This window comes from Gobius niger (assembly GCF_951799975.1).
Source record: "Gobius niger genome assembly, chromosome: 1".
Classification (NCBI taxonomy): domain Eukaryota; kingdom Metazoa; phylum Chordata; class Actinopteri; order Gobiiformes; family Gobiidae; genus Gobius; species Gobius niger.
Window position 1 is genome coordinate 6,814,857 of NC_136852.1, and position 13,579 is coordinate 6,828,435.

Consider the following 13,579-nt stretch of genomic DNA (forward strand, 5'->3'; position numbering starts at 1 on the left):
ATTAATTTAAATGATGACATGATTTAGTTTAAAATAAATTATCATAAAACAAAATGTATATATACATATATATTGGAATATTGAAGTGTATGTTCAAATCCATTCTAAATACATGCTTATTTCACTTCTGTTTGACACTTGATATTGTTCATTTTAATTGTTTGTGTTTGTTTTCTCGTGGATGTAAACTGGGTTTGGCGTAATAAGTTACTTCAGCCTCAGTCGTGTTGTACACGAATAATGGAACATTAAATGTTTCATGTTTAAAGGAATGAAATGACAGAATAAACTACTACTACCCCTACCACTGCCTCTACCACTTCTACTACCACTGCCTCTACCACTACTTCCACTACCACTACTACTACTACTACCACTACCACTGCCTCTACCACTACTACTACCACTGCCTCTACCACTACTTCCACTACCACTACTACTACTACTACCACTACCACTGCCTCTACCACTACTACTACCACTGCCTCTACCACTACTTCCACTACCACTACCACTACTACTACCCCTACCACTGCCTCTACCACTTCTACTACCACTGCCTCTACCACTACTTCCACTACCACTACTACTACTACTACCCCTACCTCTGCCTCTACCACTACTACTACCACTGCCTCTTCCACTACTTCCACTACCACTACTACTACTACTACCCCTACCACTGCCTCTACCACTTCTACTACCACTGCCTCTACCACTACTACTACTACTACTACTACTACTACTACTACTACTACTACTACTACTACCTCTACCTATATCACTACCATTACTTCCACTACCACTACCATTACTACTACTACTACTACTACTACCACTACTACTACTACCACTACTACTACTACTACTACTACTACCTCTACCTGTATCACTACCATTACTTTCACTACCACTACCACTACTACTACTAGTGGTAGTGGTCTCTGAGACCTGACGTCACCAAGGAGACCTCAAAGAGTCATATGGAGTCTCTTTGAGATCTCCTTGGTGTCCTTCAGGTCTCTGAGACACTGCAGGGACGCCACAGAAACATCTCACAGGTTGACTCACCTCGTCTCCAACTAGTCTCCAGGCCGGTGAGATGGGCCCTTTACTTTCAGTAATGTAAAAAGAAACATGTAGTTTGAGAAAATAAACCTTTTAATTTAATTTTACCATATAATTCAGCAGGAAGACATTCAATCAGTGCGTTAGTGAAACACCTTATTGTGTAGACTAGTTGTTTCCAAGTGGAAGCTTTTGTGTGAAGAGGGAAAATGTGCTCAAAATTGGAATTAAAAAAATTCTCAAAGTTTTGCCCGGCGTCTCCCCTTAATCACTCGTTTTCATGGCTGTAATAATCAGCCGCCGACTTCAATATTTAACGGGATTAGCTCGATTGTGACTTTCTCCTTTTCTTAGAACCACAATCTTGTTTTGTGTGATCGCTCTAATCCCTACCACGTCTTACCTCAAATTGCTCGATTGATATGTTAATTAGTCATTTCTAAACTTTTAAAACCTTGAACATAACACCGTTTTTGTTGTTGGATCCGTTTTGGATGACTTTGATGTGCCGGCTCCCCCATAGTTCACCGGGCCAATTATCACCTGCCGTTCCCCTTCAGACATGTTGTTTGTTTAGTTGTTTTTGCGCTGATAACGTCGGCAAATCTTGGCAATTATTTTGGTAATTATCTCCAAACTCACAAATTCTGGTCACAACTGAGATAAGACCTAAATTACACTTCCCTTTACGCCGTTTTGGTAGTCGCTTTGCTTTTTCCGTGTGTCTTATCTTCGATCGCTGTGGCCTAGATATTAGCCGTGACAACAATTACTTTATTCATGAACACATTAGGCAGGGAATCCATCATATATAGTATTTTTTTTTTATCCCCGTATTAGAATCTGCTTTATTTTGGAGCAGACAAAGTTGATTTTCATAATGATTAATGCCAACGTACAGGAGGGAACTAGAGATAAATGATTGCCTGACGGAGGAGAGGTTCGTGCGAGTTTAAAAAATCTGAATCGTAGTCAAAGGCGTGTGCGGAGGCGCTGAACTCGACTCATGTGGGATTTATCTTCTCTTTAATCACTCAAGGGCACTGTCTGCGGGGGTATTTAAGGACGGAGCGTGGCCCAGAACATGGTGTGATGTATGGTCTGTTTTGTTAAAGAAGTGGTGGGGGGGAAGCAAAAGGGCAGTGGTGTAAATATTTGTCTAAGTATCGGGAGTTTGTCGTATCCTAGGGTTTGTGCTGCAGAGTCACGTTTCTGCAAAATCACAGAGACTGGTTTATGAATAGAGCAACACTTGCAAGCTGTTTTGTTTTGACCTCTACACGTTCTAAAGGGCATTTGATTCTAGTATTAAAGAGCGGGTATTTTTGGTAATAATCTCATCTTTGTCACAATCTGCACTGTCACTCAAAAAGGTGTTAATTTGGGTCCGAAGTGTCGTCATGCACAAGCTTAAAGGGATGTTTCAGGATTTTGACATAGGGCCTCATTTCCTAGTTATCCAGAGTGTTGCTGGTACCTGGAGATGTTTTTTTGTAATTCATCCAGTTCTTATGTTTGAAGAGTTTCGTGGCGCTAGGCTAATGCAAGGCTAGTGCATTTGATGTCAGCTAGCCTGCATTAAAAACAGTCTGACCCGCTCCACAGTGCACCTAAGGCAAATCACTTATAACGTCAGGCTGTGTCGATAAAATAATTTTAGTCAGTTATATTCCAAACATGATTCTATGGACACAGACTGTCAAAAATCCTGAAATATCCCTTTAATAGGGTGCATTTACGCATAAGACCTGAGGTGGCAGTAGTGAGTATAAAATGAACTTGCATCTAGCCCGTCCATCCATCCATTTTCTTCCACTTGTCCGTTGCCGGGGAGCTGCCCAAATCACATTGCACCAGCCCCTTATGGCTCCTCCTTCAGGTGGTGGATCCACAGAAGGACGGCCTCATGGTTCTAACCATGTCTCTCATAAGGGGCCTCTTTGTCTGACCCATCACCTAGGGCCTGTTTGCCCTACCAGGGGCACGAAGCCCCCGACAACAGAGCTCCCAGGATCATTCGGGCGCTCAAACCCCTCCACCACGTCAAGGTGGCGGTTCCAGGAGGGGGCATCTAGCCCCTTGAAATAAACAGGGCTGTTTATCTATCAAAACTTTGTTACTACGCCTGACTTGGATTGTGTAACTACTCACGTAACCATATTTAAATAGAGAAAACGTATTAGAGCTTGGTCGCTTCTAATTTCACCTCAGTTTGGAGCTATAGGAATATGCTGGGAGAGGCTAAATGCTAACAACATCTTTGGTCTTTGTGCATGACTCATCTTAGCTCAGGTGCGAACATATCCCAGTATGGAAAAAAAACAGTGGCCTGTTCCTTTAAGCGTGCCGTGCTCCTAATTTATTTTACTCATTGGAAGATTGTCCTCCTCTGCACAAACAAAATACCACACGGCTTAACATGCTGTATTTTAATGCTTAGATTGATACATTTGAGTTGCATATGTTCACTCCTTCCCAAACAAAGAGTTGAGAATACATTACCAAAAATGAGACTCACCCGCCCTCACAAATGCAAATCAGCCGATAACAAGAAACAATGTGTTGCTCTTGCATCTGTTGTCTGTGCACTCGCGACAAACAGCAGGAATCTTTCATGTCTCATTTGTTTGAATGTGCTCCATATTGCGGCGACTACCTGATTTGAAAAAGAAGAAAAAAAAGAAAAAGTCAAAAGCGTATAGTTTCTTTGGTTCTCTGCCTACTCGCGCCGTACGCAACAGCGAGCAACAGCGAGGCCGTTCCCAGCGGAGTCTGAAGTCGGCTGTAAACTGGCACATTATAGAGTTTTGCACAGTGATCTGAATGTCAAAAGCTCATATCGTTTTTGATTCTCCTCCACAGACCGACTTAGATCATCTCCGAAAGTCGGCGCCCGCGAAAGGTTGCTCACTTTTTATTACATTGTTCCCACTCGACCTTTCTTCATTTGTAAGTCGGCGCCGGGCATGCTGCGCTTACTCCGACTTTCTTTGTCAAATTTGAAAAAAGAAAAAACTTGAAGGGCACCCCAAGAGCACACGCGGCGCTCGACAGCAGCGAGAAATTCACTCAGACGCAATGTTAGGGGTGGAAAAGAAAAAAAAAGATCTGTTCCCAAAATTTAATGGCTTCGCTCTTGGCCTGTGCCCTATTCAATCGAGTTGTTTGGAAGCAGAACAGGTTTTTTTTTCTTTTCTTTTTTTTCCCCGCCACGTAATCCCGCAGTCAGACAAACAAAACACAGCAACAGCGGTGGATTTTTTTGTTTGTTCAGAATCGGCGAAAATACCGAAAACATCCTTGACATGATTCGCGCCGAACTTGGCCCGAAAACACGGCAAACCTATTTTTCATTGTGCCTATCCGATGCGATTACCTGTGGCACCCTCGTTCATAGTTAAAGGCTTTTACAGTGCCTCTCCAAACGCTGCGTGCATGTTTTTTTCTTTTTTTTTTTTTTTCTCCCTCATTTTCCAAAAAGCTTTTCATCCCCGGGACCTGCCAGAATCCTGTGTAAGCCTCAAACATGAAGAGTGCAGTGGTGGGAGCAGGCTATTTCCTGGGAGCTTAACCAGACCAGCTAATATGTGCTGCTGCTAAAGCCGTAACAATAACATGCCCCGCTCTGCGCCGCCGAGAGCTCAGGTGAGGCGGTGGACTGCTTTCTGTTGTATTTCGGCCAACAAAATGATGTTCAAAAATGGCCGGGCAGCAGATTTTTACCGACTAACAATACAATAGAAGCGGAAATACCGTAATGGGCAGTTTTCAAAGTTTACAAATGGACATCTGAAGTTTCCACTTTAACACGCCATAGAAGTTGGTCTTGATACGATCACAGTTTTTTTTTTGACCGGATTTTTACATTAAAGGCCTTTCCTGCCACAGCCAGCTCTATGCAGTATTTAGGGAAGCATAACTTGAGAACCAGGAAAAGTTTGTGTCTCTGTCCAAGCTCCTAAAACATAGAATTTTAAAGAATGAAAGCCATAAACAATGCCCCAATATCCATCCATCTTCTTCAGCTTTATCTGTCCAAATATATATTAATTTTTTTGGGGAGTTTTATGGACTTTTTTGTGTCTCTCATACTTGAGTTTGTCCTGACACTGGTGGAAAAGCAGGATTTTGTTTCAGTGGGTTTTGATACATTTATGTGACTCCCCAAATGACCTCAAGAACTGTTGTTACAGAGGAGCAAATGCATGGAGTTCACTTCTTTTTAACAACAGACGCTAAAGGCCTGACTTTCCGCCTCCCGCCAGGGCAGCGTCATCTTGCATGTGCGCAGCTGTTGCACTATGTGCCTGTGCCACTGGTGAGAGGGCGTCACTTATTTTAAAAAAATACATAGATTGAGGCGTGGTTTAATACAAGCAGCACTGAGCGCTCCTGTCTCACATCTTTTCCTCGTTTATATTGCACTGCCTCATGTTCTTCCTTTAGATTTATATGCTTTTATAAGCTCTCACTGGTCAAACTAAAAACTTAATTTATCCCACCGTAAGTTAAAGGAATAGGCCACCGTTTTTACATACTGAGATATGTTCTTACCTTAGCTTTGGCGAGTTCTTTAGGACCTGTCTGATCTTCACCCGTGCCTTCAGTCACGTAAACACAGCGCAGACGGCGTTAGCATTTAGCCTCTCCCCCTCTCCTCTATAGCTCCAAAACAGGTCAAGATAGAAGCTACCAAGCTCTTCCACGTTTTCCCTATTTAAATATGGTTACGTGAAGTGTTCCACTACAAAGTATAATTACACAAAATTAAACAATGTGGATTTTCTAAGCGGATTACAGGGGGAACTATATTGTAAGGCGTAATAATACCTGGAGTAATTTGGCATTCGCACAGTAAAGTGAAGATTACTGCGCAGTAAAGTGAAGATTACTGCGCGGATTTCGAATTACTACTGGTATAATTACGCCTTACAATATAGTTCCCCCTTTTATCCGCTTAGAAAATCCACATTGTTTAACTTTGTGTAATTATACTTTGTAGTGGAACACTTCACGTAACCATATTTAAATAGGGAAAACGTGGAAGAGCTTGGTAGCTTCTATCTGACCAGTTTTGGAGCTATAGAGGAGAGGGGGAGAGGCTAAATGCTAACGCCGTCTGCGCTGTGTTTACGTGATTGAAGGCACGGGGGAAGATCAGACAGGTCCTAAAGAACTCGTCAAAGCTAAGGTAAGAACATATCTCAGTATGTAAAAACGGTGGTCTATTCCTTTAAACACTGTCTGTGTCCAGTGTCCTGAGAGAAAGTGAATATCCCACAGTCGCACTGTTTTGCAGCTCTGCACAAGGCCGGATAGCAATCCAAACAAAAGCACATGTTCACCCCCACTCTCTCACCACCCCTCTCCTTTGCCTTCACGTCTTCTCGGCTGTGGAGAGAGTCTGGTTGGAGGAAAATGGTTGTTCTACATAACATCACCATTGATGGGTGTCTGTCCCGCCCACTTACAGCCCACTTAATGCACCGGGTCTGGACTTGGAAGATTTCACACTTTGCTCCTTAACTGCGGCGCAAAGTCTACTCTGTCTGCGTTTATGCAACATCGACATTATTGAGCTTTTCTTTTTTTTTCTACCATGTTACAATGTGATTTTCCCATCACAAACATACCTCTGAACCACTAGCACATCTCTATGTAATCAGTGGATCTTCACCGGTGGCTATTCTTAGCACTGTAACTGCAGCTCCCAAGAGGTTCCTCCTGTACCCTGGTACTGCATATTGGGAATTCTTTCCTCACCTCCCGATCTCTTGCTAAACTTAATCCTTTCACCACAAAGTAAAATCACTCACAGTAGCTTCACAACAGCTACAGAGGCCGAGCAGACTTGTCCCCCTTATTATTGAAACAGCTGCACAACGAAGGGGAGCAAAAGCAGGGGGGGAGGGGGGATTGTGGGAGGAGCTTATGGGGAGATTGAGTGGAAATCAGAAAGTGAAACTACTGATAGGGATAAAGATGCATTATTAGATTATTACCAAATACCTAAATAAAGCATAAAACCCCCTACTTTAAAAATCTCAACAAACGCAGCCCAAATTACAGATGGTAATCTTAAGAATCTACATCTTTAGATCGTGTTTAGCAATCCCACTAATTAGCTTCCTTCGCGACACGTTTCCTCCGGACTAAAACACGCTTAAAGGCCCTCTCTCCGTGTTTGTATTTTGACGTCGAAGAAGCTGCATTGAGAAAACGGCCCTTTTCCTGCACAATGACTTTCATCCTATCTGTTTGTTTGTTGCACATAAAGCAGCGTATACCCACGAGCGTACAGTATCTCCGGCATACACAAATAAAAATTCAGTTTTTCAATGGCGGCGCCGCAACTTTCCCGCATTTCTAGTGGAGCTGTGTGGGTGGCTTTTTTTTTTTCATTCTGTCACTACCTTTTTTTTTTTCTTCCACTTCCCTTTCCCCCCCCACTTTTTTTAACTGGCCTAATTCCAAGCCTTGTTCCACTTCCATTGTTTGCCACCTACTACATAATGCATTTCATTATTCTGTCTCCTCCCGTCCAAATCATTCTTTTTTTTTTTTTTTTTTTTTATCACAAACAACTAACTTTCCCTCCTCCTCCTCATGTCTCATGTCTCGGCTGCCATCATTTCAATTAGACGCGGGGTTGTTTTGTGACGCTGTCTCGACATGCATTGGCACGTTCATTATCTCATCTCGCGCGGTGACGGACAGAGCGCCTTTTTTTTTCGTTTTTTTTTTTCACTCTTTTCTGACACGGTATCCGGCTTTACATCGCGGAGCGTGTGAAGTGTACATCTGACAGGAGAGAGGACCAGATCGTATTGGTGTGTGGCTTCGAGGGAAACGGGAGCAAAAGGGAAAAATAATAACTCAATGGAGATGTTGAGGGAAGATGGAGAAAGAGTGGGTTCAAATGTGGTCTTACAGAAAATGATAATAATGAGAGATTTTTTGGGGGTTTGATTTACAAGCTGTTTATCCCTATTTGAAACTCATCCATTAAGTAGGCGCCGCACGTTGCTCGGCATCACTGTAAACAAGGTTAGGAAGAGTCAGCCTCATCTAAGACGCACAGCAGTTCAGTTATTCCAGCAGTTATTATCGAGAGCGATGAAACCACTTCTGCAGAGGCTGTACACACATCGTCGGACTAATCAGTGAACATGCATTTTTGGGAATTGTGCAATTGTACATTTTCCAAGTGAGTTAATATGTGAAGGGTTTGGAATTACAAAGGAGGACGCCTCAGCCAGTTCGGTTTCTTTCACAGAGCCCATAAAGCTGCATAAGGTCAAAGAATGCATTGTTTTTGTTGCGTAACTCATTGATTGTTCCATATCTGACCTATTGCATTGAAATGTGGGGAAGTGCCTGCAAAACATACATTAATCCGGCTTTTCTGTTACAGAAAAGAGATTAGAGTCTCCAGTGGAAGTGGACACAGAGACCAGACCAATCCTTTATTCATACAACTAAAAACACTTAGTGAATTCGTAGAGTTTAACCTCTTAAAGCAGTACTAAGTAACTCTTGCCCCTAGAGGCCATAAGCGCGACTGCAGGTGTCGTAGCAAGTTACGTTTTTTTAAGTTATTAATTGTCTTGGAGAGTAAATACTACGCTGACAGAAAAGACGAAGGGAGAGAGGGATATTGTTCATCCAATTATACAATGGAAATAATTTTTTTCACTCAAACTTGGCTGTAAATACTGTTTAAAGTGACGCTAGCTTACAATTAGCTTTGCCCGTTAGCCTGTTAGCTTCTTCTTCGTGATTCCATTAGTGTGTATTGGGGCCATCGACACGAAGGCAGGACTACGAAAAGGATTTATTAAGGTAAACACGTTACTTAGTACTGCTTTAAAATCCATGTATAAAGCTCATCTGGGAAGTTCACCAAATAATTTACAAAACAGATTCACCAAGAGAAAAAGTAGATATGAACTAAAAGGTACTGAGGTTTTTACAAAACCCAGGTTTCAATCGGCTGTAAAAGAAAGATGCATCTCAATCAAAGGAATTAAAACTTCTACGTCCATTTATGTTTTTATGAAGTATGTTTAATGATCAGTGTTACAGAAATATGACACTGCGGAGTAGGAGATCAACATTATTTATGTATTTTGTGTTTTGATGTCTTGGACATGCATGAGACAGCTTCAAATTTAAATGAACTGTAAATGATTTTGTGTTGATAGGGGGCAGACATTAGACATTTTTACTTCTTTCTGCTTCTCTTCATTCATGTTAAATGCTGCTGTTGCATTTGTTTTTAAATGAATGAAATTGATAATAAGAAAAAATAAAAAACAGAAATGGCAACTAGGGATGCACCGATACCAGGTCAGATCCAGAAACAAATCTATATATGTAAAACCAATATCAAGTTCTATTTCGCTCCCACTTTTGTTTCACCAGCGTTATCTCAGTTTACTGAATACTGACTGTTTACTTGCCACTGTTGAAGGTCTCAGCGCTTGTTTTTAGTCTTGCTGAATATTAATGTACAGGTGATACTCTGAAAATTAGAATATCGTGAAAAGGGACTATATTGTCGGCTCAAAGTGTCAGCATTTCATCAGATAATGAATCCAAAACACCTGCGAAGAGTCCCTGAGACTTTAATTGGCTTCTCTGTCTGGTTCAGGAGAATTCATAATCATGGAGAAGACTGCTGACCTGACAGTTGTGCATTGACTGACACCTCCATAAAGAGGGAAAGCCTCGATAGGTAATGGCAAAAGAAGTTGGATGTTCTCAAAGTGCTGTATCAAAGCACATCCATAGAAAGTTAAGTGGAAGGGAAACAGTCTGGAGAGGACTGTTAGGAAAAGGCCATTCAAAATTGTGGGGGACCCTCACAAAGAGTGGACTGAGGCTGGAGTCACTGCATCAAGAGCCTCCAGCATAGACTGCAAAACATAATAGACAACTCCTGCTCACTCCTCCCCATTTTCCACAATGACCACGTTCGAGGGGTAAATCATGGCAGATTTACAGACTCCTCCTCCCCAGCTCTAATGAAGCATGTTCCTAATAAGGGCATAAGGGCGGGATCTTCACTGTAGACTCGGCCCTTGCGTGACGTGTAGTTCGGTTGTGGCTGCTCAGCTCCAATGCTCAGTGCAAAACTATTAACAGCATTACACTTTCACAAGTCATATCTAAAAAGAAAATGTATGAATTACAAAAATGATCATTAATATCAGTCACTGGGTCCATGATCTCTCTGTACAAGACCAAAAATGTCCTCAAAAACAACATATTTTTTCCTCTATATAATAGTATAGGCCTTTAGAACGCTGTGATGTCACCTGCAACCCAGCAATACAAAATTTCTAACATTTTTCTCTCTCAAACCAGCCTGGTCCCTTTAATTGTGCCTAACTCAGCGTTGATACAGGAGCTATAGCTTGCTGTAGAAAGATTTGAAAAAAAAAAAAACAGGTACCAGGCTTAACAGTTGTTTAGAAGGTGTCTAAAGTCCAATGCTGTGTAATGTAAAACTAGCTTGTTCTGCCGCCACTATATGGAGGTACTGCAGGCTCCAGTGTGAAGTTTCCACAGTCTGTGATGATTTGGGCAGCCATGTCTTCTGCTGGTGTCCACTAATTTTGCATGCAATGAGTCTATATCATATATTATTTGCATTTCAGAAATAAATGAACTTTTGACGATTTTGTAATTTCCAATTTTCACCTGTACACTTTCTGATACCCCCTAACAAAACGACCTGGATTAAAACGAACTGTTCTGTTCTTCTTACCCACAGTTTCTCTTTCGGCTCGTGACACATTATTACAGCCTGTAATGACGCTTTGATCACAGTGTCCTCCACTACATGCAGCAACGCACCATATTCACTCAGACATGTGACTCAGGAACAGAAAAAGAGAGGGAGAAACCAGAGAAGAAGAGAAACACATTTGTGAAAAACTGCAAATTAGAATTTTATTCACCAAAAAGTTTAAACTGGTTACAATGTTTTTTTCTAAAAATCCGAGTGAGTAGCTTTAAGGTTACGCTGTTTTGTCTAAAAGGTTGAAAATATGCTAATTTAACATTTACACAAGGCAAAAACAACTAAATGACTGGCTGTGTATTGCAATCTCAAGGTTTTTGCAATGATACAATCATCAATCATTAATAGCTGCACTGGACACTTTCTCACTTTGCAGCTGCTGAAAATAAAGGCCTGATATGTCACTGAAAAGCATTACATTTGTTTCCAGCAGGTATTAAATCTACATTTAAAGCCACATCGCGTAGAATTTTACCCAATGACTAAAATTGAAATATAAGCATTTATTTTATTTATTTTATGCTCCGTCTCCATGGAGATGTCGAATAAAGGCTGCAGAATTTGTGAATTAAACAGGTTAGGTTCTCATCCAAATCAAATTCTTTGATTACCCGCTACAGTAATAGCATTTTCTGTGTTGAGCTGGTCATTAGGAGCATATTTTGTATGGATGGCAACAGTATAGTCCAGAATGTTACGCAGTGTCCCTTTAAAGCCACACCGCGTAGAATTTTACCCAATAAATAAAATTGAAATACAAGCATTTATTTTATGACAGATATTTTCATCATTGAAAAATACCTCATAAATGTACAAACAAACATTTATGAGGCTCACCCCTCCTAAGATATGACTGTAAACTTCACTGGGAGTGGGTACGTCTCCAGCTCGTCTCCATGGAGATGTGACGAAAGGCAGTAGAATTTGAGATTTAAACAGGTTAGTTTCTCATCCAAGTCCATTCTTTTATTACCCACTGCAGCAACAGCATTTTCTGTGTCATTAGGAGCATGTTTTGTTTTGCTGCAACAGTATAGTCCAAAATGTTACGCAGTGTACCTTTAAATTAAACATGTTTTGTTTGTTTTTTGCTTCCATGCTCTAAATCCATAGAAAATACAGAAGATATTGTCCAAAACACATTGAACTGCACGTTTTGCTGAAAATATCAGTACATTTTACACATTTTATCCTGAAATGTTGCCGTTTTTCATCAAATTAACTTTTAATCTTATGTTTCTAAAGCTTTAGAAATGATAAATGCATTAATTTGTTGTATTTATAGCGTTGAAAATATACTATTTGGACACTAAAATGACCAAATAAATGAATAAATTGCTTGCTGTGTAAACCCTGTTGAATCGAGACTCTCTAACTCATCAGTCCAGTCGACGATATTTGAAAAGTTACTCTACAGTTTAACCGTCTTTGAACTGGGCAAGACTTAGCCAAAGATAAATGCATAAGGTCGGTTTGTTGACATTTTTAAAGCTTTTATTTACCACAAAAGAAAAATCAGTTGCCAATGCGTTATTAAACTGTACTTCTAAAAAACCGTTGCATTTTGTCGCCTTGTTCTCTCTCCAGGGAACGAGTTCGGTCACCCGGAGTGGCTGGATTTCCCCCGAGAAGGCAACAACGAGAGCTACCATTACGCTCGGCGGCAGTTCAACCTGGTGGAGAGCGATCACCTGCGCTACAGCCAGCTGTACCGCTTCGACCGCGACATGAACTGGACCGAGGACAAGTACGGCTGGCTCGCCGCGCCTCAGGTGAGCCCCGACGCGGCATTTCAGCACACCTGTGGTATCAAGACACTTTCACTTAGCAAAGGCGCACGGTTAGTCCAGATGCCACACTGTCCGTTTCTGATGTGTTTTTTCCATGATATCCCAGATTTAACAGTAGAAAAACGTGGGCTAGATTTTTGATATGGCCAGTAAGTAAATTTACTGCACTTAAGTAGAGTTTTTGACGATCTGTACTTTACTTGAAAGGTTACTTGAGTGGAGAACTTGTTACTTTAACTCTGCTGCATTTGAAAGATACATAAAATACTTTCTTTCGCACAACATTTCTAAAAAGGCTCCGAAGTAAGGAGTAAATTTGGCCATGAGGTGTATTCATTTTATAAGCCAGATAATGCACACTCTATGAACAGTAGGTGGCGCTCATGATGGGTCAATGATACAAACCCACTTTCAGTATAGTGTCACACTGTATCACACTGTGTTGCTAGAGTTCTAGGGGCCATCTGGTGGTGAAAAAGCATTGCAGCAGTCAGCCTGAAAAAAGCGAACTCGACACTGACTGAGGTCATTTATTCCCATTCAGAAATGTGAACCAAATCGTTGAGCTGTTTTACCAGCTGCTCCGGATAATGAGAATAAAAATAAATGAGTGATAATTAATGAGAGAAGTATGGGTGATCTAAAAATGAAGTCACTGACCAAGATTTCATAAAGTATAGTGCTTGTGACATTAATAAGGCACCAAACATACTTTTGCTTTTGATTACCAGATTCGAACTCACAACCACCTGCTTGTTAACCGGGCGCTCTCGTCACAGAGCTACATGAACGGTTAGCAGCTCTACCAGGTACTGGCCTATATCTATGTTTTTTGCGTTGCACTTCAACATAGACGTGAAAGAGAAGAAAACAGATGGCTCTTGTGCTTTACACGTTATCTATTGAATCATTT

The 13,579-nt window shown here is 41.2% G+C and overlaps 1 protein-coding gene across 1 annotated transcript in view; it reads left to right on the top strand.

Annotated features, from left to right (window-relative positions):
* The window catches only part of gbe1b (glucan (1,4-alpha-), branching enzyme 1b), a 268,303-nt gene that overhangs the window by 186,617 nt on the left and 68,107 nt on the right, over nucleotides 1-13,579 (top strand). The window contains exon 13 of the mRNA XM_079574107.1: nucleotides 12,464-12,648. Coding sequence (XP_079430233.1) covers nucleotides 12,464-12,648 — 185 coding nt within the window. The remainder of the gene's footprint in view (nucleotides 1-12,463; nucleotides 12,649-13,579) is intronic.